The sequence below is a fragment of the Coturnix japonica genome, chromosome 9 (assembly GCF_054131305.1).
Source record: "Coturnix japonica strain WE chromosome 9, WE-NBRP24, whole genome shotgun sequence".
Classification (NCBI taxonomy): Eukaryota; Metazoa; Chordata; class Aves; order Galliformes; family Phasianidae; genus Coturnix; species Coturnix japonica.
The window spans coordinates 7,273,861-7,298,554 of NC_140671.1; the positions used below are offsets into that span (position 1 = coordinate 7,273,861).

The 24,694-nt window shown below is 43.5% G+C and overlaps 3 protein-coding genes and 1 long non-coding RNA gene across 12 annotated transcripts in view; 3 read left to right on the forward strand and 1 right to left on the reverse strand.

The window, feature by feature from the left end:
- The first annotated feature begins 1,768 nt into the window (after nt 1–1,768).
- Nucleotides 1,769–10,592, forward strand: LOC107321318 (glutathione S-transferase theta-1). Its single transcript, XM_015878095.3, has 6 exons — nt 1,769–1,923; nt 2,004–2,060; nt 6,257–6,344; nt 6,697–6,847; nt 8,651–8,827; nt 9,194–10,592. The coding sequence occupies exons 1-6, from the start codon at nt 1,812–1,814 to the stop codon at nt 9,392–9,394; spliced, it is 786 nt and encodes a 261-aa protein (XP_015733581.2). The 5' UTR covers nt 1,769–1,811; the 3' UTR covers nt 9,395–10,592.
- On the reverse strand, nt 10,176–12,932 carry LOC116654116 (uncharacterized). The gene is made up of 2 exons (XR_004309040.2): nt 12,770–12,932; nt 10,176–12,183 (listed from the first exon to the last, which is right to left on the reverse strand). It is a non-coding gene; the product is annotated as an uncharacterized LOC116654116 (long non-coding RNA).
- DDT (D-dopachrome tautomerase) lies at nt 12,574–14,202 on the forward strand. Of its 3 annotated transcripts, XR_014949159.1 has the most exons (4): nt 12,574–12,719; nt 12,798–13,045; nt 13,098–13,123; nt 13,163–13,314. XR_014949159.1 is itself a non-coding variant. In XM_015878096.3 (3 exons), the coding sequence occupies exons 1-3, from the start codon at nt 12,612–12,614 to the stop codon at nt 13,286–13,288; spliced, it is 357 nt and encodes a 118-aa protein (XP_015733582.1). In that variant the 5' UTR covers nt 12,574–12,611; the 3' UTR covers nt 13,289–14,202. The 3 variants fall into 3 exon arrangements, 1 of the variants encoding a protein (XP_015733582.1); XR_014949158.1 differs by having other exon boundaries at nt 13,098–14,202; XM_015878096.3 differs by lacking the exon at nt 13,098–13,123 and having other exon boundaries at nt 12,798–12,973; nt 13,216–14,202.
- Nucleotides 14,203–14,967: 765 nt separating this feature from the next.
- Nucleotides 14,968–24,694, forward strand: part of CABIN1 (calcineurin binding protein 1) — an 87,602-nt gene continuing 77,875 nt past the window's right edge. For 5 of the 7 annotated variants that reach the window (XM_015878088.3, XM_015878092.3, XM_015878090.3 and 2 more), the window contains exons 1-17: nt 14,968–15,126; nt 15,735–15,798; nt 16,270–16,332; nt 16,770–16,862; nt 17,011–17,124; nt 17,299–17,433; nt 17,686–17,866; nt 18,379–18,508; nt 18,865–19,014; nt 19,475–19,767; nt 20,077–20,245; nt 20,607–20,743; nt 21,119–21,336; nt 22,018–22,096; nt 22,341–22,528; nt 23,001–23,150; nt 23,911–24,099. In XM_015878088.3, coding sequence (XP_015733574.2) covers nt 16,324–16,332; nt 16,770–16,862; nt 17,011–17,124; nt 17,299–17,433; nt 17,686–17,866; nt 18,379–18,508; nt 18,865–19,014; nt 19,475–19,767; nt 20,077–20,245; nt 20,607–20,743; nt 21,119–21,336; nt 22,018–22,096; nt 22,341–22,528; nt 23,001–23,150; nt 23,911–24,099 — 2,235 coding nt within the window. In that variant the 5' untranslated portion in view covers nt 14,968–15,126; nt 15,735–15,798; nt 16,270–16,323. The remainder of the gene's footprint in view (nt 15,127–15,734; nt 15,799–16,269; nt 16,333–16,769; nt 16,863–17,010; nt 17,125–17,298; nt 17,434–17,685; nt 17,867–18,378; nt 18,509–18,864; nt 19,015–19,474; nt 19,768–20,076; nt 20,246–20,606; nt 20,744–21,118; nt 21,337–22,017; nt 22,097–22,340; nt 22,529–23,000; nt 23,151–23,910; nt 24,100–24,694) is intronic. The other 2 variants (XM_015878089.3, XM_015878091.3) reach the window with 1 other exon arrangement.

A 24,694-nucleotide genomic window follows, 5' to 3' on the forward strand; every position in this document is an offset into this window, starting at 1 on the left:
AGTAGAATACCCTGAGGATAACCTTGCTGACTTTTAAAGACAGATGTAAAAGAGGCATCGAGAACCTCAGCCTTTCCCTTATCCTTAGCGGTCATGTTCTCTGCCACAACCAGTAAAGGACGGGGATTCTCCTTATCCCTCCTTTACTGTTAACATATTTGTAAAAAAGCTTTTTATTCTCTTTTCTACAGACTTGCTTTGCTGTTGGTTTTTATCATGGAGATAAAGCACCTCGTCCTTGTACTTTGCTTTCTGCTGTCCCTCAGCTTCCCCCAGCTGGTTAATTTGTGTCATTTGATCTGAGCTGGTTCCAGATCCAAGGCTGAAAGCCCCAAGAGCAGCCCTCCCTATCTGCCAAACCCAACAGCTTGTGCAAGAGCTTTGCCTGCCTCAGTGCAACGTTCACCATCCTCCCCCCTTTGAGCTGAATATGGAGAGAGGTTACACATTCTGTGACAGCTTAATATGCCATTCTGACTCATTTGACTCAATTCTTGCCAGGAGCTATTTGGAAATAAATGAGAGCCTGTGATTTCTAGAGTAAAATCATGCTGAGATACACAAAATCAGAGGAATCTACAAAAAACCAGATACACATCCCAAGACATTTTCAAAGTAGTTAAGAAATACTATGCAAACTCACCACTGGGATCAGTGAGTACCTGAGAGTATTTCATTTACCAGAGCAGAGCTCACTGCTCGGTACACAGACCTTTACCCAACATTTTGCATGGGTGAAACAGCATCTGTCCCCCAGATCTGTCTCTTTGAGGTCCCAAAGGTGTGTGTGTGATGGGGGTCTATGTGTGATGGGGTCTGTGTGTGATGGGGTCTGTGTGTGACAGGGGGTCTATGTGTGATGGGGTCTGTGTGTGATGGGGTCTGTGTGTGATGGGGTCTGTGTGTGTTGGGGTCTGTGTGTGATGGGGTCTGTGTGTGACGGGGTCTGTGTGTGACGGGGTCTGTGTGTGACGGGGTCTGTGTGTGACGGGGTCTGTGTGTGATGGGGTCTGTGTGTGATGGGGTCTATGTGTGATGGGGGCTGTGTGTGATGGGGGCTGTGTGTGATGGGGTCTGTGTGTGACATGGGGTCTGTGTGTGATGGGGTCTGTGTGTGATGGGGTCTGTGTGTGATCTGTCTCTCTGAGGTCCCAAAGGTGTGTGTGTGTGATGGGGTCTGTGTGTGCTACGTGAGCTCTATAGCAGCACTGATAAGGAGGTGTCAGAGCACTGAGCTGGGTCTGACCGAGGGTGACTTTGCTTTGATCAGTTCAATCACTGTCAGTGTCCCAGACGTGCCCGTACTCACCAGCACTGTTCCCGAGTCACACAGCTGTGAAACGCTGCTGGGCTCCGCAGGGCTCGAGTTCAGCCTGACATGAATCCTATGTAAGAAATAAGGGGAGAGCAGGGTCACTGCTGTGCGTGGTGCCCGTGCTGCACATAGCGCTGGCACCGAGCAGCCAGCTGCAGTGCCAGAACCATGTTGGCAGGGCAGCAATGTGACAGCCGGCGCTGTGCGCTGCTCCTGGCCGTCACTCCCCTCCATGCTCCTTTCCTAAAGCGGCCCTACACGCGGCGCCAGCAGCGTTTCCTTTCCCGGCCTCACGCCCCCCGTGCTGATGTAGCACCACCTCCTGCAGCGCTGGGCCGGCTCTATGGGGAGGCCCCGCAGGGCTCGGCTCCTCAGGGCTGCCCGCTGCGTCCCCGCCCGGGGGAGGGCACGGCCGGCCCGGCTCGAACCCCGCCTGCCCGACGGGGCGGCTCCGTGTGCTGAGCGTCCCGGCCGCAGCAGCAGCAGCAGCAGCAGGATGGGGCTGGAGCTGTACCTGGACCTGCTGTCGCAGCCCTGCCGCTCCATCTACATCTTCGCCCGGACCAACAACATCCCGTTCGAGTTCAAGCACGTGGAGCTGTTTAAAGGTGAGGAGGCCGGGCCGTGCGGGCGGTGCGGCCGCTGTTCGGAGCCCCGCGCTCAGCGCTCCTCTCTCGGCTCTTGGCAGACTCGGTGCTGGGAAAGAAGCCGGCGGCGGCGAGCGGCGAGGAGCGACCCCGTACAGGTGAGTAACGGGCCGGGGTGAGGGGCAACCCCCGGCCTGCCCGTATTGCTGCCGGGCGGTGGGAACGGGCCGTGCCCGGCGGTAACGCGACCCCTGGGAGCCCCGCGGCTGGACTCGGATGTCCGCCGGGCTGTGCGTGGCTGTAGGTGCGTTCCTTGGGCCCTGCGGGATGGAGGGGGTCGGCAGCGCTGCACTGCATCCTCTCACTGCTCTATCCGGGAGATCCATTGCACCGTGATGGAATCGAGCCGACCCCGTGGTCTGTTCCAGATGGATGGAGGTGTGAGGGTGCTCTCCCTGTAAGGGGAGTGAGGCAGCATCAATGCTTAGGGACACTCAGCAACTACAGGAGGAAGCACGCTGGAGAATGGTTGGAGTTGGAAGGGACCCCCAAAGCCATCTGTTCCCACTGCCTGCAGTGTCAGGGACACCCACAGCTCCATCAGTGCTCACAGCCCCATCCCCTGACTGTGGGTGCCTGCAGGGATGGGGCACCTCCACCTCTCTGGGCTCCCTGTGCAGTGCATCACTGCCCACATTGTAAACAACTTCTTCCTTATATCCAACCTAAATCTCCCTTTTTTTCAGTTTGAAGCAGTTTCCCCTTGTCCCATCACACAGACCTTGCTAAAGGGTCTGTCCCTTATTTCTTACACCCCCTTTAGATACTGGAAGGCTGCTTTCCTTTCTCCCTAGAGCCTTCTCCTCTCCAGGCTGTACAGCCCTGGTTCTGTCAGCCTGTCCTCACAGGGAGGTGTTCCATGTATGATTTTTGTGGATCATCTGAATGCAGGTGAGGTCTCAGAACAGAGCAGATGGACAGGATCACCGCTCTTGACCCACTGACCATGCATCCTTTGATGCAGCCATCTGGAAGCTGGCAACATGCAGGAGTTGGTGGAGGTGGGAGATGACCTGCTCACAGGGCTGTGCAGGGAAGCCGAGCTCAGAGGAGACTTTTCTATGGTTGTACCCTCCCAGTACAGCGTCCCATCCTGCCTGGGAGCCACACAACACAGCTGAACCTCCTGCCAGCATGCGAGCTCTGCTTGGCTTGCATAGAGGGAAGGACGAGCTCACCAGGTGCTGTGTGGCTTTAAACATGCACCCTGCAGGCCCTCCTAAGCACAATGGCTGGGCCATGCAGCTCCCGGCGCTCTCCCATAGCCACGCTGTGGCTATTTTTGTGGATCCCCAAGGAATGTTCCTCCAGCCATTTCTAGCAAATTAGTCACAGTGACAGCGACTGCTCCAGGGATGGTGTACTTAGAAACATTCAGCTGTTCAGACTTGTCCAGCTGTATAAGAAGACTATTGAACGTTTGCATATTGAATTTTCCAAGTAAATCATTTGTTATTTTTGTTGCCTAAGGCGAAGCATAGGACTTGGAAATCCTTGGCTGAAGAGATTATTAGGCAGGGATGAGACTGGCAATTGAATTATGTTTTTTCCCATTTCTTTTGTAGAATTATGTCTTCTTCTCTTGTCATTGCCAATAGATCTTCCCTATATGAGGTATTCTTCCTGCGTGCAGCCTGTCTTTCCTCTAATTTAAGTTACTCCTCAAAGCTGAACAATACACACAGTGTATATATATATACACACACATAAATATACACATATCTATCTATATATAGGCATATATACCCTTATGAGTATACTGATTACTATTACTAATTACACCAGATGCAACTGATGTTAAACAGCTGTAAGTCAGGGGAATGTCACAGGATCCATAAAGATGGGCCACATAAAGAGTTGAGCTTTGCTTGTTGGGAAAGGCACAGTATTAAACTCTACAAACACAAACACTGATCTCTTTGTTAATGCAATAAACCAGCCCCATTGGAGCAACTTGGAGTTAGTGTTCATAGCAAAGCTTTTATCAGTTTGCAAGTCAGTTGCCAAGTTCCTGCTCAGATCTTTTTTGTCTGTATGAAGCAAAGCAAATCTGATGCTATCTGTGTGCTGCATGTGCAGTGTCTGTAGCAAATGCTGACATACTGTCAAACCTGCTGTAGTGCTGTTAGGACTGATACAGTATGAAAACAGGCTGAAATCTGATTCAGGCTGCCCTGACCCACTGCTTACTTCTCATATCACTGTTTCTCAATTGCTCGCTACCCTGGATAATAAACAAACAGTAGTTTGTAACTGTCAGCTGGGTCTGAGAACTGGCTGCTCATTATTTCTCAAAGCTACCGACTTGCAATTTTATGCTGTTTTTTTTTCCCAAGGGCCACCTGAGCTCTACACACCTTGCCCAAGCTGGGTGTGGTGACCTCCAGCCATTGGAGCCCCCCTACATGCACAGGCACCTTCCTGAGCAACACAACTTTCCATGAAGATTTTTTTGTGTTATAAATCATAGACAAAAGGTCCCTTTGTTGTGCTTTGCCAACTGGCTTGATTTTCTAGGAGTGTTTTTGAATGTTCAAGTTTCTCAATTAATGGGTTTGTTACTTCTCATGGTCAGGCTCTAATTCTAAAGAAACCCTTTATTCTGACCTTTTGTACACTGCTGCCTGCTTCTGCTCTGCACATGGAACCTCTCACCCAGCTAAACTTGAGGGCATTGTCACTGCAGGCAGCTAGAGACATTGTCCGCAGGAGGAGTGGCTTTGAATCCCTTCAGACAGCAGATGGATGTGAGCCTTGTTCTCCAGGGAAGCAACTTGTATTGGAATTTAAAAGCCCTTCTTGAATCAAGCAAGGGGCTAGTCAGCTAGCAGTGAGAATAGGGCAGTAATGTTTGCTCTCTTTGGTTTATTTCACATGAAGTCAATGCTGGGACAGTAGTCAGAGGCTTTGCTGTGTTCTGTAATTTGCAGTGCAGGAATCTTGCTTTCTCCCACAGCCAGCTGTAAATAAACTTAGTAGTCCAAAGACTTCTTTTATTGCTTGGAGACTGTTTCTCACTGTGCATTAAAGCAGCCACCGCCACCACCTTCTGTATGACAGCAAATGGCTCTCGGGGATGTAGAACCTTGTTAGTTAACAGCTCTTCTTTTTTTTCTTTTTCCCTTTTTGGATAGAAGGGATTTTTGTATGAAAACTCCTGCTGGTCATTCTGGTTTGACTTGAACAGCATTTGCACCCTGGCATGTCTCCTTATAGAAAGCATTTTAGACAAACAAATTAAACAAAGCCCTTCAATCTTTGCTTTTGTACCAGTTCCTGGTGTTTTATGCAATCCTCTGGCATTTAACTGCTGGTTCGCAAGTTCAGAGCCTTCAGTGAGAAACAAACTTGATTAGATAGTCAGCTGTGAATGCCTTCACACTCCAAGTGACTGTGGAGTTCGAACTCTTTTATGGGATGGCTTCTTCCTCTTGTGTTTTCTTGTCAGGGGAGATTTGCTTGGTGGCTTGTAGCTGGGATTAATGCAGAGTAGAGGTGTCAGAGCTTCTCTGAACCTGGTGAATGGCCACGGTGGCAGAATGAGTAACTTTGCAAGCTCACTGTTATATTGCTGATATTCATGTTTTTCCCATCCCAGCAAGAAATCTGGAATTGCCCTTTGCTGCATGTCTGCTGAGGGATCAGCTCTGCTGACAGCATTTGCTTTCTTTGGAAATGATTGATTTCCTCTGCTCTTTGGAGACAAACAAGGGGAAGACTCTGCTCCATGTGTCTTATACGCCACCCAGGTTGTCTTTGATTAATTAGCCACTGCAGTGATCTCTGTGGGCACAAAGCTTTAAAATTGCTTGCCATCATGACTTCATCCATTGGAGTGTAGTGTCAGCCATGTTAGCAAACTGGAGGAAAATGACTTTGTTTTGGTGTTATATGTTGGAAAAAGGGGAAGGAGTGGCATCTGTTTGCCCTCAGTGGGTTGCTCTGCATGGAAACTCAGCCATTCCAGACCACACTTTGTGCTTATCTTCAGCCTAAGTCTTTCCCCCCGCTCCTTTCTGAAACCATAGGACAAGTTTTCAAGTCAAGTTAGTGTTTTCAGTACCAATACTAACTGTGAATTCCTGTGTAGAAATGAACTGCTCCTTGCTGTGTGACATGCCTGAGCAGACTGCAGGCTACAGATGGCTTTTACATTGACTCTTCATTTTCAATTTTAAAATATGATGTAGGAAAAGAAGCAGCAGAGTGCACAGATTTCCCAGTTTGTTACAGGTGTTTACAATTCATTGGCAGATAATCTTCTAGCCTCTGACTTGTCCATTCATGTTCTTAGGGCCATCAAATAATGAAGAGGCTGGCAAAATCAGCCTCTTGAAGAAGGTACCAGCACTGAAGGATGGAGACTTCACCCTAGCAGAATGGTAAGAACTCAGTCCTCAGAGCTCCTTGGATAGCAGTGATATGAACAGTGTTTAGGAGGTGTCATTCCCTCCACATGACTCAGAACTGGCAATGAGCATTTCTGAATAGGAAAGATTAGTGATCTACTATGATATTTCAGTTCCTTCGGTCTTGAAAAGTTAGATATCAATATGCACATTTATGATAAGCAGTTACCATATTATTTCAGATGGACATGAGCCACACTTGGAGATAAACAACTTGAAGTCTTTAGAAAGATGTTTGATAGGGACTTCTGTAATTGTGGTCTGAGGTAAAAGCATTCTGCAGCGTTCCCTGACTTCTTCTTTTGTCTTGTTGATGTCTGAGCAGCACTGCCATTCTGCTGTATCTGAGTCGAAAGTACAACACTCCTGACCACTGGTACCCATCAGACATCAAAAAACGGGCCCAGGTAGATGAATACCTCTCATGGCATCACACTAATATCCGGGCTAATGCTCCTAAGACCATGTGGATCAAGGTAAGGAGGCTGGGTATTAAGATGAGAGTAAAATGATGCTTTCCTGGGTGAATACTGATCAGAAAGAGTTTGTCACAATGAAGTAACAAATCTAGGCCATCCCTAGCTGAGAGGAGCTGTCAGATTTCTTTTTGCTCAACATCAGGATTTGGCAAAAGCAGCTTTGGCCATTTTGTGGTGTTTTTTGTTTTCTTATGTGTTTTTGTTTTTGTTTTTGTTTGCTTTTTTGTTTTCTTAAAGTCGTTTTGATACAGAAGGTCTCAAAGCCCCACAGACTTCTGTTGCCTGGATTTGTGAACAAATATATGACAGATGGGGTATTGCCTCCAAGGGCTCCCCCTCCCTTCATAGCTGTGCAGAGCATGTACGTAGATGTTTGGTTCCTTTGGCAAGTGTGTGCTTTGTTGCTGGAAACTGAAAGGCTTGTGTTCTTCACACATCAGGTCTCTGTAGTCCCATCAGGGTGGAAATCCAGAAGGAGATTTGTGCTTCCAGAATGCTTACACACTCCTGTGAAATGAGCTTAGGGATAAGTAGACTAGAGATACAGGGAGAACGGCAGTATTTCTTTATTCAGTGTGGTCAAATTAATGGACTCACTCTGAAGCAGAAAATCATTTAGTATCAGGTGATTCTGCTGGACAACTGATTCCAGCCAACTCATCAGAAAGCTAATGCAGATACCCTTAGAGAAACCCAGGTGTAAGTAGAGCCCTGCAGGCATGATTGTACCAGGGGATTTTAGATTAAATAAGGGTTGCCAGTAAGAAGATAAGAACTTCGCTCCTCCTGTGTAAAGTCCACCCATGTTTATGCCTAACAAAACATATCAGGACTCATTTAGAATTTTGATGTATTAACATTTGATTATTTGGCAAGATAGTCCAGAGGAGCAGCACAAATATGAGTCAGATTTCCTACAAACACCAGTTTCTTCAAGTCTCTGCAGGCTGTTATTGCAGTGCTCCAAGAGAAAGAAATCCATCTCATTGCTGCTCATTAGATAACTCAGACACAGAAAGGTCGTCAGAATAATTGAAAATGTGGAAATTGATAAAGCCACTGTGTAATAGAAGGTACAGTCGCTGGTTTTGTGAGAAGATGAACTGCCCTGAGATACAGAAAAGGAGGTACCATTTCATAATGGCTTTACCTGGAGATCCCATCATTCTTAATTGGAAACATTTAGGAAGAGAACTGGCCGTGAATTTTCTGATGAAATAGACTCTAAATGTACTTGGCAAAAGAAAAGTGGCTTGAATTAGGCAATCACAGCATGAATTTGTTGAATATATGAGCAGTAAGTAGAAAGTCTATCTAGTACCCTTGTGGAAATCAATCTTTTTTTCTTTTTTTTTGCTTGAAAATAAACTATTTCTTTAGCTATCATAGATAGAGGTGGTATAGTTGTGAAATACTGGTGGCTCTGATGGTTTATACACCTCTGTGGATGGTCACAAATCTCACTGAAAGGCTACTACCCCCTGCGCCAGCAAATCTTTGGAGACAAAGACTGTATTTATGATTGCTCTGGCTGGAAACATTTCTAACGGTATAAGGAATGATTCTTGGAACACCTCTGAAATAGTGATGTAAAAATGGCACCCGCTCTGCCCTCATGGCAGCTTCTCTGCTAGCTACACTCCCTACCACAGCCACCACTATGACCTGATGCCATCACCTGATGGGACTGCAGGTGTCCACCACTGGCAGTCATGTGTATGTAATGAGGTACAACTTAATGACTACCAGTAGATCTGTGAAAAGACAGTTGACCATGATGTACGCCCATTATCTCCTCAGGTGCTGATTCCCCTCTTCACAGGGCAGCCACTGCCATCAGAGAAGCTGCAGGAGGTTATGGAGGGGCTGTCCACTTCCCTGAAGCAATTTGAGGAGAGGTTTCTGCAGGACAAGGCTTTTATCATCGGGAGCGAGATTTCCTTGGCAGATCTCGTGGCCATTGTGGAGCTGATGCAAGTGAGTGCTGGACTATGGTAATGAAGTGAAAACATGCTGCTGGGCAGGGAGGGATGCAGCATATGGTAACACTTGGTTAGGAGTAAGGGCATATCTCAGCACAACTAAGACAATGAATAAAAGGCAGCAGTGGGTTCAGAAAATCCTTTTTCTTTTTTTTAAAGAAGAAACTGGCTGCAGCAGGTCTCCTTTGTTTTTGTCCCCTAACAGAACATCTTCCTATTTTATCCTGATTTTACTTTTGACCTCTAGAGATAATGTATAAAACTTTACGAGCTCCTCCCCTCCCTTTCTCCTACCTGTACTTGTAGTTACGTTTTTGACATCTTGGCCTCACTGTTTGTTGCTCTCTCTGGCTTCCTGCAGCCTGTTGGAGTCGGTTGTGACATCTTTGAAGACAGGCCCAGGCTGATGGAGTGGCGCAGGCGGGTGGAGGAAGCTGTGGGGAAGGAGCTTTTCTTCCAAGCCCATGAGATGATCCTGAATATCAAAGAACTGAGCAACATTCAGATCGATCCTCAGCTGAAAGAGCACCTGACACCTGTGTTGATGAAGATGTTGAAATGAATTAACTTATGTTACTATTTTTCCTGCTTTTTCTTTTTTTTTTTTTTTTAATTCTATGATCTCCATCTCTACACCTAACTGGAAAAAAAAAACCCACTGTATTTCTTACACAGTCTTGCAAGGCGTCCTCCCCAACTTCACTAAGTCTTCCCTTCATCTTTGGGGGTGGGAGCTGGGGAAGTTTCAAGACCTGCAACGTTCGATTTGTATGAAAGGGAGAGGCCCTATGGGTCACTTAACGCATGCATCTGGGTTGTATTTTAGTGTCGCTCTGAAATGTTGGAAACATCAGTAGCGTTTCCTGAATAATTGGAGCCAGCCTGCAAACTGGAACATCAGAGACCTGTCTGGGATGAGGATTGTTGTTTTCATGTTTGTAACATTCGTAGCTCCTTCCTAAGTGACAAGCACTGCAAAGTGTACCTGATCCTCACCTTCCCAGCATGCAGCTTTGTGTGAGTATGGAACAAAGCTACAGGTCGTCACTAAAGTAAAAAGAAGACTTTTTACTTTATTTTTTTTTAATTCAGTTTTCTCATTGCTGGAGCATATTGCTTGGCCACCATCTACATTCCATAGTTCTGTTTGCCTTTAAGATCCTGTTAGAAGTTTCTTCACATTCATCTACGACTGTAAAACATTGTAATTCTTGAACCACTGCTTTCCATTATTCAAAGTTGGGTTTCTTAGGCACGTGGTCTGTCAGTACGTGTATGTTGGGGCAGTTCTGTGTAGTAAAGACTGAGCAACTTCAAACAGCTGAGGGTGGCCACAGCCTACAAGTAATTGCCTACTCAAATCCTCTGTTGGTATCATATATGGAATACACTGAACATATGCATTCACAGTGACTTCTTTGAAGAGAATATGACTGCAATCCAGTTGTGTTTTTTTCCTGTGGTAATAGTGCAATAGCAACCCACATTCCTCCTAGAAAATGGAGAGGAGGAATAAATCTAGACACGCTCTTCAGAGATTGTTTTGGATGGAAGTTCACCAAGTCACCCTGTGCAAGCTGAAGTAATAAGGGAGATTTTGTGACATTGAGCAACATACACATCACAATAAAAGGACAGAGAGTTGTTTTGGAGCTACAAGACTCTCTTTCTTGGTTGTGTTGTTTCTGATTAGTTGTAGCTCAAGTGGGAAATCGTTTTGTACTGCAGCTCAGAATAATAATAACGAAGCAAAAAAAGCATTTCTAGGTGTTTGGTTTTTTTTTTTTCCTTCCATTTGAAAACAGCAAAGAATGCAAACACTGTTGGAATATGTATGTCTGCATACTTCCATTCACATTAGCTGTTGCCTTTGAACCTTACCCTGAAGTCCTTGCCTAGTAAATAATTTGGGAGTTATGTCTCTCAGTAACTGAGAGTAGCTTCTTTCTTTGCAGCACTAACATGTCTCGGCTATTCACGTTTCTGCTGTTAAGTACTATACAACTTGACATGTTTTGGTGGGGCTTTTTTTCCTCAAGTTTTACTGCTAGATGTATGGATTTAGTCCAGAGCCTGGGAAGCTCTTTAGATTCCCCATCTGGAAAGAAAATCTCATTATATACTTGAGCTTTCAGTAACAGAAAATTCCATTTTTTATGTTCTTGGTAAGGATAAGAGACCTGACTAAAGGCTCTTTCTTTTTATGGACTGAAAGCATTAGAAATAGGCACAGGTTTATTCCCATCTTCCCTTTCTTCTCTTATCCCCCAAAGGTTTTTTTGCTGATGTTTTATTTGAGAATATTGTCTGCACTTGAGATAAATCTTAAACGGGAAGTGGTTGAGCATTTGAGAACTTTGAGAGTGGATTTTTGAGTGTGGATTTGTGTTTGCTGATGACAAACACAGATGCCTACAAATAGGAAAAAAATACCAGGATGATTTTCCAAAGGCTTATCAAAATGGAGACTGCTTGATGTTGTGTTGTCATCTCAGCTCATCCTCCTGCAAGTGTTTGAGTTGCCAGCTCCTGGACAGAAACAATAAAACATGCTTTTAGTGTAATAAAAACACCGGGATTCTGGGTTGTGCCCAGAGGCCATGGACAGTTTGTCATTTGTGGTCAACCCCCAGGACCAAAGGACAAAACTAATCATTAAAATGTTTGTGACAGACCATCATCCTGCTGTAATTGCTGACTTTTGATACTTTTTGCTCCTTTTCTCTTGGAAGGCATTCTGACATGTTGGTCTCTTGTCATGTATTTTTAGGTGCTGGGGTTTTATTTTGGCCTCGGAATTTAATGGAAGAGATTTTTAATACATTAAAAAGGAATGAGAAATAGAAAAATGGATCCTTAAGGGCACCTTATGCTGGATCAGTGGTTCTCTGCAGGAAGGCAGTGGACTTGTGGCCAGGGTTTGCAGGATGGTTGAATCCCCTCAGTGCCTTTGTTTCAGAAACAAACTCATAATTCACTGATGGAGAGAGCTCAGTACAGTCTCCTGGGTTTCTCAGTGGGCTAGTTCTAAAATCTTCCCTGCTATATCGCTGCCGTGTAGCAATAAGGTTTCCCCACTTCTTGCAGAAAACACAGTTGTTATAGAATAGTAAATACCATGCAGAAAAACACCACATAGGCAGTGCTTCTACACTGCACAGCAAACGCCCGTCCCGTGCCAGATCTGTCTCACTTCACAATCACTCTCCCAGCAATCTGCAGCCTGACTGCTGGCCAGCCGACATGCGCTGCTCCTCCTGCCAGTATTGTCCTCCCTGGCAACAGCAAAGGCCAAACAATTCCCCCAGCAAAGCCAGCAGCTCCATCCGTTTTCATTAAGTCTGTCGTTAACTGTGGAAAACAAGAAAATCATGTTATACAGGGCCAGTCTTCACAACAGTGCTTTACCTCAAGCAAGGTGGCTTATTCATCTAGCTGGTTCCTAATGCCTTTCGGTGTAAATCGGCACAGGTAGTGCTCCCCTTATAGTAGCTCAGCTTCCAAGAAATCTAATCCATAGAGGAGACCGAAGATGCGAGCCACTGCCTGGCGGCACTCCTGCCTGCTTTGGCACCCGAATCATTCCTATGGGACAAAACAGTAAGTCCCTGCTTGCCTTTTAATTCCTTGCGGTGACCTGCCCCCAAAGCCCCGCATGCAGCTTGGGGGTGGAACACAAAGGTCCGGTCCCCGCCCGCGGCTCGCGATGAACCCGAGGGGCCGGGCGGAGCGGGAGGAGGCGCCGGGCAGCGGGTGAGTGCGGCGGGCAGGAGGCGGCCATGCCGTTCGTGGAGCTGGAGACCAGCCTGCCGGCTGAGCGGCTGCCAAAGGGACTGCCCTTAAAACTGTGCGAAACCACCGCCACCATCCTGGGCAAACCGGCCGAGGTGAGTGCGGGGTCGGGGGCGGCGGGGGGGACACCGTGATACCGTGACACCGTGATGTGACCGCGCGTGTGCCGGCAGCGGGTGAACGTGACGGTGCGCAGCGGGATGCCCATGGTGCTGGCGGGCTCGGCCGAGCCCTGCGCACAGCTGCTCGTCTCGTCCATCGGCGTGGTGGGCTCGGCGGAGCAGAACAAGCAGCACAGCGCCCGCTTCTTCGACTTCCTGACGGCGGAGCTGGGCCTCGGCCCCGAGCGGTGAGTGCGGCCCGGTTCGGCTGCCGACGGCCAATGGGGGGCGGTGTGGGCGCCGCGTGGCCGGAGCTATGGGCCGGAGCTATGGGCCGGGGCTATGGGCCGGAGCTATGGGCCTGAGCTATAGGCCTGAGCTATGGGCCGGAGCTATGGGCCGGAGCTATGGGCCTGAGCTATAGGCCGGAGCTATAGGCCGGAGCTATGGGCCGCCGGCGTGAAGTGTTTTTGTTCTTATTCCCATCAAGGATTGCCATTCGCTTTTTCCCGCTGGAGCCCTGGCAGATTGGCAAGAACAGAACAGTGATGACTTTCCTGTGACCCTTCGAGCAGCCGTTTGGAACAAAGCAGTGATGAAGACAACCCTGCTTCATCGACCTTGTTTCCTCTTAGATCAGTTCTAATAGTTCTGCACCTTCACCTGTGTGATTCTCTTCTGCTTTTGGATGCTGTGCATATAAAGAGTGGGGCATTCAGCTGTACCGTTGTCATCAGAGTAATTCAAAGTCCTTGTCTCAAGCCTTCCTTGTAGCACAGAAGCTCTGCAGGTGCCTCAGCCATTAGTGATCTGGAGATCCAGATTACCTGATGCTTTGTAGTGCAGAAAGATCCTCCTTTCTGTTTCTATGTGGCTCCTGTTCTGATTGAGAAGAACTGGAAGTATTCCATCAAACGTGGCTGGTTTTTCAGCTCCCTACCCTATGTAGGGGGGCTGCTGTAGTTGTCCACAAGTGACTTAGGCAGAACGCTGCCTGTGTGCTGTTGTGCTCAGAGCCTTAAAACTTGTTGCTGTTGCACTTCACTCCGAAGTCTTTTGGTAGGACCAGTATGCTCCATCACTTTGTAACTGGAACGTACACGGTGTTTCATTAAAACTAAAGCACAGTAAGTGTTATCTCAGCCTTTCACTGATAACAAGAACATGCGCTGGCTTCCCTTTCACTTTTGGACTGCCAGGTGTCAGGCACAGAAGCACAGAGGACCTAATTGTATGCCCTTAAGAGCGAGGGATCCATGAAACGCAAGGCTGAAGAGTCTCCATTCCTTCGTAATTTTGATTAGATTTGTTGATGTCTTGAGCTCTCAAGCTAGTTGAAAATATCCCTTCTAATTATCACTTGAATTTGGTTATTCCTTATGCAGCTTAAGTGTTAAGTGTTAAGCATCCGTGTTAGCAGAATCCCCCCCCCCAGGGGGAGCCTCACTGTCTGATTAATAAAATGTATCAAAACCTCTTTTGATGAGAGTCCATTTATTGGCTTTTAACAGGGTTTCCTTAAACCCACCCTAGAGCGCACAGAGCATAACTGAAGCAGTAAAGCTTTTCTCACATTTTTGCTGCTTATATTTGGTAGTTGGAGTCAAACAGATGCATCAAACAGACGCATACCCTTAACATACCCCCCAAGTGATGATAAAAAGTCCCTTTTTTGCCTGAATTCTACATGCAGATGGTTCTGCTTGCATTGGATGGGTCTGCTCCCTGCTGGTTTCTTTGAGGGCACCGTGTCAGTGTATTTACACACTCAAAGGTAACATGAAGCCTGTGTAAGCACTGCCCAGCTTTGAAGTGAGCACCACCTCTGTGTGTATTTACACAAGGGCTGGTGAAACCCCAAGCAAACCGAAGGGCACGGCTGTCAATTGCAAAACCACAGTCTCTTTGGAAGTCACTATGTGGGTGCAGTGCTGTGGTACAGCAGCCTATGTGGAAGGTTCTTCACTCCGAGCAACCATTTTCTCCCATGAAGCTCATGCGTTCAAGACTAGGATAATTATTCTTTATAGTGCCAGGATCTGCCTGCAATACCAACAGCCAGGCTGTATTTTGGGTTTATTTCCAATCCCCTGCGCTGGCTCTGGCTGTGACTTCAGCTATCACCTCACAACACAGCACCCCCTTCCCGCCCTCAGCCATCCCCTCAGCTCAGCCATAGCGCCGCCCATCCGTCCCATTGGTTGTGTGAGGGAAATCAGCCCAGCCAACGAGCAGCTGCCTTACTGACGGGAACGGGGCCCTGAGGGAGGTTGTTGTGGAGACCGCCGGTGAGGCCGCGTCTCCGGGGAACCGCTTGTGGCCTGAGGGAGCCGGTCTTCCCGTGTGCCTTGTGCTGTATCGTGCTGTGCTGTATCATACCGTGCTGTGCTGTATCGGCCAGGTGAGTGTTGTGTCCTCCGCAGCCCTTTAGAGGGGCCGCCGTGTGGCCCTGCCCAGCCCCGCTGTGAGGGCGGGATGAACCTGGCGCGGCCTCTCCCACCCTCCTCTCAGTCCCGCTGTCAGGCCGCTGTGGGATCCCGTCCAGCGTGTATAGCAGCAAGGAGGGCAAAAATAAAAGGCTGGGGAAGCTCAAGCCACACCCTTTGTTTCTGGTGTTGAAGTAGAATCACACAATAGATGTTACAATTCACTGCTCCCAGCTCACGTTGGTACCTATGTTTTATCCTACTGTTGGAAAAGGGAGATAGGATTTTAGTCAAGAGGCATTAATGGGTGTTTTTACTTTTTGATGATGTACTCGCCTGTAATAATTAGACTGAACTGATGTTGCTGTTTTCTGCCGGTATTCTGTACAAATATAAACTTAATTCTGAGGTGTTACAACATGAACTTATATCCATCTATCCATATCTGTTCCATGATTCATGCTTGAGTAAAGAACAGAACTAAATTTTCCCTTGCTTTTCCTATGCTTGCAGTCTCTTTGGCATTGCAGCCAAGGAAGTGACCTGCTGCTAACAGTCTCTCTCCTATTGATTTCCTGTACAGCCTTGAAGGAGACCATGTGGATTCTTGAAAAGCCTTGAGCCTGTTTATGGAGATAGGTGTATTTGTAAGTTGAACTTGATAAAAATGCTCATTTTCAATATCTAATTGGGTTGGGGTCGTATAGCTTTGTTTATTTAGATGTCATAATTATCTGCACTTTCTGCCAGTACCTCTGGTGTTCAATACTTTAGGAAAGAAGTATCATGATATTGCTGTGTATGTGTTGTCTCCATATGCAGAATAAACAAGGACTCCCTGTCTTGAAAGCAGTCTGATTTTTATTTATTTATTTGTAATGATGTTCAATGAGTGACTTAAAAATGCTGAATTGCTGTAAAGTTCTTGGTCTAATTCAGCTAGTAGTAAATATTCACTCTAATATCATTCCTCTGTGGTAGGCCAGTTTGTTGCTTGGCACTAATGAAGATGTAAGACAATTTATTGGTATTTGATTAAAGTATAATTTATTTATATTTTTTTTATGAATGCTTTCCTTGTGGTCAGAATAAACGTTCTAATCCTGTTTGCTTTCCAGACTTGTTTGCTTTTATCCCTCCCTCTTAACCCTGGAGAAGGACATTGAATATTTATGAACATGGTAAGGATTTACAGTGTTTGAGATGGTTTTTAGAATAGAATTGAAGATTTCTCCTCTTCCTAGGACTGAGAATAAATTGGCACCATCAGAATGTTGGCTTTGAAGTGACAGTGGAGCAGCTATTGGTAGACTTACCATTTTGAGGAAGCTGTTGCACATGCCCATTCTAGAGAAACTATTGCTTGCAAGATGCTTGAAGTCCGCACTGTTGTGTTGGCTGACTTGGGGGGGAGAAATTGTTATGCCATATTTTTATTAGCAATTAATGATGCCTAAATTGTCTGCAGCATTTCTATGATTAAGTAGAAACTTTATAAGATGGGAATATGCAATCCACGTTTACCAAATGAAGTTACAAACCAAAACGCACAAAAAAACATCCAGTTTGCAAGATAAAGGTATAAACATAACGTTTCCTGTAATGTCTCAACTTCTAGATTCGAATCGCTGCACTGAATGCAAGCTCCACAATTGAGGATGACTACGAAGGTACCTTCAAAAGTCATAAGACACAGACAAAGGAAGCACAAGTAAGTAGATCCAGAATTTTCTTAATAAATCTGATTGATGGGAATTTTGTCCTCTTTTGTTACAGATTATAGATTGGTCACCTGTTGTTTTTTTTTGTTTTGAAGAAAGCTGCGTTACATTCTTATCTTTTCAATCTTTAAACTACAGGAAGCAGAAGCTTTTGCTTTGTACCACAAAGCTTTGGACCTTCAGAAGCATGACCGCTTTGAAGAGTCTGCCAAAGCTTATCATGAGCTGCTCGAGATTCGTCTTCTGCGAGAGGTCAGTGCTCCTTAGGGAATAAAGCTCCAGAAGCTGCTTTTATTACATTTGTATTGCTTTGTGTCTTACTGGCTAATTCAGAATTTTGCTGTAATCAGTTGGCAAGTTGTTTGCTGCTTTTTCTAACTCGTCTAATTCCTCATTCTCATGTTGTGTTTATATTACTATTTCTAGGCAGTTCTTTCTGGTGATGAGAAAGAAGGACTAAAACATCCAGGCCTGATGTTAAAATATTCCACCTATAAAAACCTGGCACAACTGGCAGCACAACGGGATGACCTAGAGACAGCCATGGAGTTTTATTTGGAGGTACAGCACAGCTGAAATAGGATAGTGTAGCCTCAATGTTTCCATCAATTTGCCAAAATACAGATGTACTCTTTTCAGCAAACATCATTTGTATGTGTGACTCAGTGCTGTGTACTTTCTGATATTTTACAGCCACCATTCAGTCCCTAAGCCAGTCATGTCTCAGTTAAAAATTAAAGCAGTCAAGGTCTCTGTAAACAAGCAGGTATGCGTGTCTAAAATGTGAATAACACTGTCTGTTATGCTTTCTAGGCTGTAATGCTGGACTCTACTGATGTCAACCTGTGGTATAAAATCGGTCGTGTGGCAATAAAACTCATCCGCCTACCGCTGGCTCGTCATGCTTTTGAAGAAGGTCTCAGGTGTAACCCTGATCACTGGCCTTGTTTAGATAACCTTATCACTATCTTGTACACACTCAGCGATTACCCAAGTAAGTACATTAGTAGACCTGTAAAGAAAAAAATCAATACATGTGTAATTTCATATTAAAAATCATGAAATGATAGTAGGTTAGGGTGTGATGGAGATCTTTACTTCATGATGAATTTATGATGATTTGTATCTGCTCTAATTACCCAGAAAATAAATGCCCTGTGCGGTGTTTATCAAGAATTGTAAATCAGTTTGATGTTGGATCTCTGCTTTTGATCTTAAAATGTTTAAGTGTTTTACCTTTGAGTGATGTCCAGTGAATTAACTGATTCAAATGGTGTTTAGCAGAAAAGTTGCAAGATAGCAGAAATGTTGAGTTTCCTGAGTCCCATAGGTTTGCCCTACTGTAATGATCCTAATTTTATTTATGTAATTGCCCATATGAGCAAAAGCCTGCTGGAATTCATTGCCCGTTGCAGCAAAGGAATATGAAATTAAGACAGTTAATAATATGAAAATAGTGAATGGTGAAAGAAGAGTTTGACCTTTCCGTTTTTATTTCTCTGTCAGCATGTTTGTACTTTATCTGCAAAGCCTTGGAGAAGGATTGTCTGTACAGCAAGGGGTTGGTTCTGAAGGAGAAGATCTTTGAGGAGCAGCCTCTCCTCCAGAAAGAATCCTTAAGGATGTTCCTCAAATGGTGAATGTTATCTTATAGCCTGCACTGCATTTGGAGTGTCAACTCTTTTAATCATACACTTCATTTATTATTTTTTTTTAATCACTCTTCAAGAAAGAAAGCAGCACCTTCTGTTTTCCTTTCATTTCTCACCATTTGTAAAACAGAAGGACGCTCTCCATTTATCCTTCAATTTTTAACTGAGCAATGGTTTCTGATGGTGAAACACTTCTATATGCATGCTGTAAAGTTTGCAAAACAGTGGGTTATTTGAATGCTCGTTTTAATGCTTTGTGATACCCTACAGAAAAATACAAATCTCTCAAGACTTTAAAAAAGCAAACAAACCCTCATTTGTGTTTCTTAATACTTTCTAGTGACATGTCTATCCATAATGTAAATGTGAGTGCAGCTGAAACAGGAAGAATCATAGATGAAGCATTGGAGCTACGTAAGAAAAGACAGGCTTTGCTGGTGCAAGAGAAAGAACCGGACCTCAAGCTGATCCAGCCAATTCCCTTTCTCACGTATGTCATATTTAGTTTGTAACAGGTTTATCTGAAGCTAATTATGCTGGCAGCTATTTTGTATAAGCTTGGTTTTTGTCAAAACATATTTGTAAAAAAAAAGCACCAAAAAGGTGACCAGTATTTTTACATTTTGAGTCTGCAGGTTGTTTGGTCTGTTTATGATTTTATTGTAAATGTATCAATTTTCAGTCTTTGATTTAACATTTCAGACTGATGATAAAGAATCTTGAGAATGATTTGGTAGCCATTCCAGCTGTATCATTGGATTTTTCATTTTAGACTAGTGTGTGAACTTCAAAATAACTTTAGATTTTTATATGTTTTTACTGTTGATATAATGGAAATTTTAAAACGTAATGCAGATCTTTATTCATAGCAAGATACTTTCAAGTTGTTAAGTACATCTCTATTAAGGCACAAAGGGTTGATTTTTATAGTGTTGTGTTTCTGTGTGCAGATGGAAATGTTTAGGAGAAGCTTTACTCGCCATGTATCACCACCTCACAACATGTGATCCTCCTCGGCCCAGTCTGGGAAAGAGAATTGATCTCTCAGAATACCGAGAACCTGTTCAGCATTTGGTTCTTTCTCCTACCTCCACTCCTGTCAGTGTTATTCAGCCAACTCCTGTCAGCACTACTGCAGTGGTGACGATGCCAGAACCTATGTTAGCTTATACTCCTGTGACACTCAATTTTCCAAGCCACAGCCAGAATTCATTGGAACCAGGAGCTACTGTAGGTGAGCAAGGTACCTCAGCTTAAGATTAAATATGTTTTTCCAACTGCATAGTTTTCAGCAAGTCTACTTACTTCAGACCAGCTTTTTTATGCAAGATACCACAGCCAGTTTATATTCAGTTGTGTTTTTAAGGTTTTGATATGTTCAAAAAGAAAATGATAAATCTTCAGTATTTCATTAGAGTAAGATAGTTTCAGCCACAAATAATCTTTTTATTTATCTTTATTAATATTTATTATTTTCCTAAAAGGGCTTCCCTCTTGTTTGATAATTTAACAGGTCAGTAACTTTTTTCTTTTTTTTCAATTCTGTTTTTAGGTGATCTATCTGCAGGAGATAAATCCAAGAAAGGGGTGAAGCGAAGAAGAATTACAGAAGATAGCGGTGAAACAGCAAAAAGGAGATCTGCCAGAGTCCGGAACACAAAGTGTAAGAAAGAAGAGAAGGTTGATTTTCAAGAGCTGTTGGTGAAATTCCTTCCTTCCAGGTACAGGACCTTAAACCTGCTAGACCCGATTTGTTTTTGAAGGATGCATCTCCTTCAATCTTATACATGTTATAAAATTGTTTTTAATGAAAACCTATTGAAAACTAATTCAAAAATGATGAAGCTTCTTGTAAGGCGAGACGATTAGAAGAAAATGCAGGTGTCAAATTGTGCAAGATCAACAAACAGGGCAGTCTTGGTTTCGACAAAATTTGTCAGTACTTTATCTCTGAGTGCGCTTCAGTTACTGTGCTTTCATTGATAAAGTATGTACAATGTGCAATGCTTAGGTTTGACTTAACAGTGAAGGAAAGAATGAGGATTTTGTTGGTATAGTGTTTTTATTCCCCTTTCAACACAGATTAAGGAAAATAGATCCAGAGGAGGAGGAGGACCCTTTCAATAACTATGAGGTGCAGTCAGAAATTAAAGAAGAGAATTTCCAACATGTTGGACCTCATAGAATGTCATTTGATTCTACGACATTCATGGAATCTGGTAAAGATCTCATTACAACTTCTCTTTTCCTTTTGGTTCTTCTGTCTTGCATGCTTTTCTGTATTCCCTGTCTTATATATGGAAGAAGGATACAAAAGGGTATGTTTTAATATCACATAATTATACTTTAATCTCAATTAGTAATGTGATTTTGAAGTCTTGGGGACTGGTTAATTACTGTGTGCAAGCACTGTGTTGCATGGAGTTGCCCATTTAAACATATCAGAGCACAGTAACTTAATTCTGCCTCTGCAGCACAAGATGATACTGTGGCCCTTTTGTAAGTGCATAAAACACTGTCAAAACTAACTTATTTCAGGTCACAGCTTATCTTGATCTTAGTTATGCACAGCTTTGCTTTTATTTGCTTTCTAGAAAAGCAAGATGTTCATGAATTCCTGCTGGATAACCTGAACAATGGTGGTATCTTGGAGCTAATGATGAGATATCTGAAGGTTATCAGCCAGAAGTTCCTGGTGAAGTGGCCTCCTGGCTTGTCTGAGGTTGTCCTTACTATCTATACTAGCTGGAGAAAGCACAGTACAAGTCTTCCCAATCCTTTACTGAGGGACTCAAGTAATCAGCATATCAAGGTAATTAATTAATTTATTTATTTTTAATATCAGTATTGTTTCTACTTAGTTGCAGATGAAAAAACAAATTCAGAACTCTGTGCTCCATTGATTTTTAGATTTAAAAAAAAAAAAACACACAAAAATACAGTGCTGTTGTGTATTGGATGTCCAAATTTTATACATCTAGTGCTATTGTATATCTGTGTATTTTTGTATATACATCCTTTTTTTTAACAAATTGAAATATGTCTTATAACTTCGTGTTATGTAAAATTTAAAGAGTCAATACTTCATTATTATGCCATTGAAATCACTGTCCTCATGCTTGTCTTTCCCCTTTAATTCCTGAGTTTATTAAACTTGATCTGTAAATTATACTAAATGTGATGAATTCAGAGGTTTTGAGACTCTGGAATGCTACTCTGATACTGTGCACTTTTGGACCTTTAAAAATTGTCATAAGTTCATGGCTTTTACAGATGGATTTGTAACCCTTCTTTCTATGAATATAAAGTATATTCTTCACTACACAAAACTGCCTGACAGATACCCATGGTGCTTTCTAGTGTACTGCTGAACTTTATCCATCAAGCATTAATAAACTGGTACGACTAGAATGCATATTCAGTGTCATGGGAACGATGACTATTTTTAATTTTTCTCTCTCTCTTTTTTCCCAACTTCACACTTTTTCTGCAGGATATGATGTTGATGAGCCTTTCCTGCATGGAACTGCAATTAGATCAGTGGCTGCTGGCAAAAGGGAAGAACTCTACAGGTGAGAGTCAGGTGCTTCTTTCTCTATTCTAAAAATACTGTAGGTAAATTAAGAAACTATTCCAGGAATTCACTGGATTCTTTGGAGCTGTCTCTTCTATATTCTCTGTATACACATCTGAAAAGTGCTTATTACTGGTGTGTCATTTGTCTTCGAGTAGATCAGTAGGTTTTAAATAACTGGTATGTGGGACTCTTCTCATGGGATGCTGGTAACTTTATGATAAAATATAATTGATTTACAGTTTCTCCACGAAATTGCCCTGCTGTCTCTGTGAGCGGAAAGTTTGGTTCTGACTTGCCTGGAATTCATTTCTTGGGAGACCTGCTGCAGTTATCGTTTGCATCCTCACAGCGTGATTTATTTGAAGAGGGCTGGATGGAGTTTGTCACTCGGGTGTATTGGCTGAAAGCTCGCTTTCTAGCGCTTCAGGTTGGTTCTACTCTTGTTATAACGAAACTTTTCTCAGCAATTAGAAGTCATATTATTCTCAGTTTATTTTAAGTGTGAGGGTTAAATCAGTTTAAGACAGTTAAAAGCATCCTCTTAGTGGAATACAAGGATGTTTCTTGACTCAGTGTTTTGATCAGTATGACTGGAAGAATTATTTCTACTAATTACTTTTTTGTGTTCTTAAAAGAGTTGGAGTTTAATCCAAATTAATCCTTCCAATTCAAGTTGAATTCTATTTCTCTGATTAGTTTTACCTATTACAAAAGTCACTGATAAAATATACTTTATTTGCTTGCTTTGGTTTGCTATTTTGGATTTGTTTTTATGTGTAATAATCACATTGGCAATGCCTACACTGAATCCAAACATTTCGTATGTGCTTTGGAAAGACATTTTGCAGACATAACTCTATTTTTTTTACTATTTTCCCTCCCCCACTGTACTTCTGTAGGGAGACATGGAACAGGCACTTGAAAACTATGACATTTGCACTGAAATGCTGCAGAGTGCCACTACAATGCGGCGTAAAGCTGGTGATGACAGCAACATCATAATACGGTTACCTAATCTGCATGTGGATTCTGTGGTTTCTTTAGAAGAGGTAAGAATTCATTTGCAGGAGTATTCTCCCTGTTCCACCCCTCCCAGTCTCTAAGCCCAATCTATGAATCGGCTCTTTTGTGATGAAAGCTTACCTAGAAATTTTGTCCTAGAAATTTTCCAAGAGTAAAGGAACAGGTTCAGAGTTTAATGATGATGTTATGGCCATCATCTCTTCTTCAAGAAGATGCCTTTCAGATCTCTTGGTTTTGTACAACTTATGATTGTTTTTATGCAGAATAAAAAGGTTTTTCTATTAGAGGCACTGCATGTGCAGTGGTAGATTATTAAACCACTGTTTTGTTTTCTGTTCTATGAATATAACTTCCACTGTTGGTTAAATGAGTTTCTTTTTTCAGCAGCTGGTGTTTTCCACATAGTAATTTTCATACACATTTGAATGAAAGGATATTAATTTTCCATTCTTTCTTTAGCTGTTTAGGAGAGTCAACTCCAATGCAGGTTGTGCAATCTTCACTTTAAAGTCTATCTGATGGACGTATTTTTGCTTTTAAGTGTCTTATTCAGGGATCTGAGGCAAAAAAGTGTATTGTTACACATTAGTCACATACTATATGGTAAAGAAAAGCATGTGGAACAGCTGAAGAGTTATGTAGTAGGTGTTTTCTACCTGATTTGCATTCCTCGACATATTTGTAGAGTTAACACAGCTTTATAGCTGAAGTGTGAGGTGAAAGGGCACTGCCTTTGTGTGTGAAGACAAAATGAAGATTGGATTGTGCCATGTGTGATATTTGCAGATCGATAAAAACTTAAAATCTCTGGAGAGATGCCAGTCTTTGGAAGAGATCCAGCGACTGTATGAGACAGGGGATTATGCTGCAGTAGTGCATCTGCTCCGCCCAACATTATGCTTCAGTGGAAGAGTAAAACATCTGGAGTTTGTAACATCCATACCAGAGAGACCAGCACAGCTGCTTCTCCTGCAGGTTTGTTGGTGATTTACAGCCATTCTGAACCCAAAGCTTTGAAAAAGCTGTGTAGTGTATGGGTGGTTTCGTGTTGTGGCGTACCTGTCCTCCATGGATGACAAACTGTTGGTAGATAGATCCAGTATAACAGCTGCATCTGTAATCCACATAATACTGAAAATATGCGTACAAATTACCTCAGTTGTGGGAGGGGTTAGAGCTGTCAGGTTTTCTGTCTGGGGGAAAAAGAATCACAAGAAAGACTAATGCTGCTTTTTAGCTGGACTGAGCCAAATCCAACAGCCTTGTTGCAATCTCATTTACCTACACTTGAATATAAAGAATCAGGAAGGGTGTTGTAATACTGGCCTTGTAGTTGCTATTTTGACATTTATGGAGTAATTAAATGATAGCCTAAGAGTATAAGCTGTGTATGGTTAGAATTTAATAAACATGTAGGCATCATGTTCTTGAAAATGTATATTTCATGCCTCTTATTCAAGTAGAAATTCATATTCTACATGTATATTTATCATCCAAGATCTGGACTCATCCTGTTGTCCTTTAATGTGATATGAAGGTGTTTACTTCAACTGAGTGTAACGAACTGTCT

What these genes read in the sequence shown, in the direction of transcription:
- DDT (XM_015878096.3), top strand. Translation starts at nt 12,612, where the DNA reads ATGCCGTTCGTGGAGCTGGAGACCAGCCTGCCGGCTGAGCGGCTGCCA. An exon ending in TCCTGGGCAAACCGGCCGAG is followed by an intron (nt 12,720 to 12,797) that starts GTGAGTGCGGGG and finishes GTGTGCCGGCAG; the next exon opens with CGGGTGAACGTGACGGTGCG. An exon ending in CTGGGCCTCGGCCCCGAGCG is followed by an intron (nt 12,974 to 13,215) that starts GTGAGTGCGGCC and finishes ATTCCCATCAAG; the next exon opens with GATTGCCATTCGCTTTTTCC.
- LOC107321318 (XM_015878095.3), top strand. Translation starts at nt 1,812, where the DNA reads ATGGGGCTGGAGCTGTACCTGGACCTGCTGTCGCAGCCCTGCCGCTCC. An exon ending in CGAGGAGCGACCCCGTACAG is followed by an intron (nt 2,061 to 6,256) that starts GTGAGTAACGGG and finishes TCATGTTCTTAG; the next exon opens with GGCCATCAAATAATGAAGAG. An exon ending in CTAAGACCATGTGGATCAAG is followed by an intron (nt 6,848 to 8,650) that starts GTAAGGAGGCTG and finishes TTATCTCCTCAG; the next exon opens with GTGCTGATTCCCCTCTTCAC.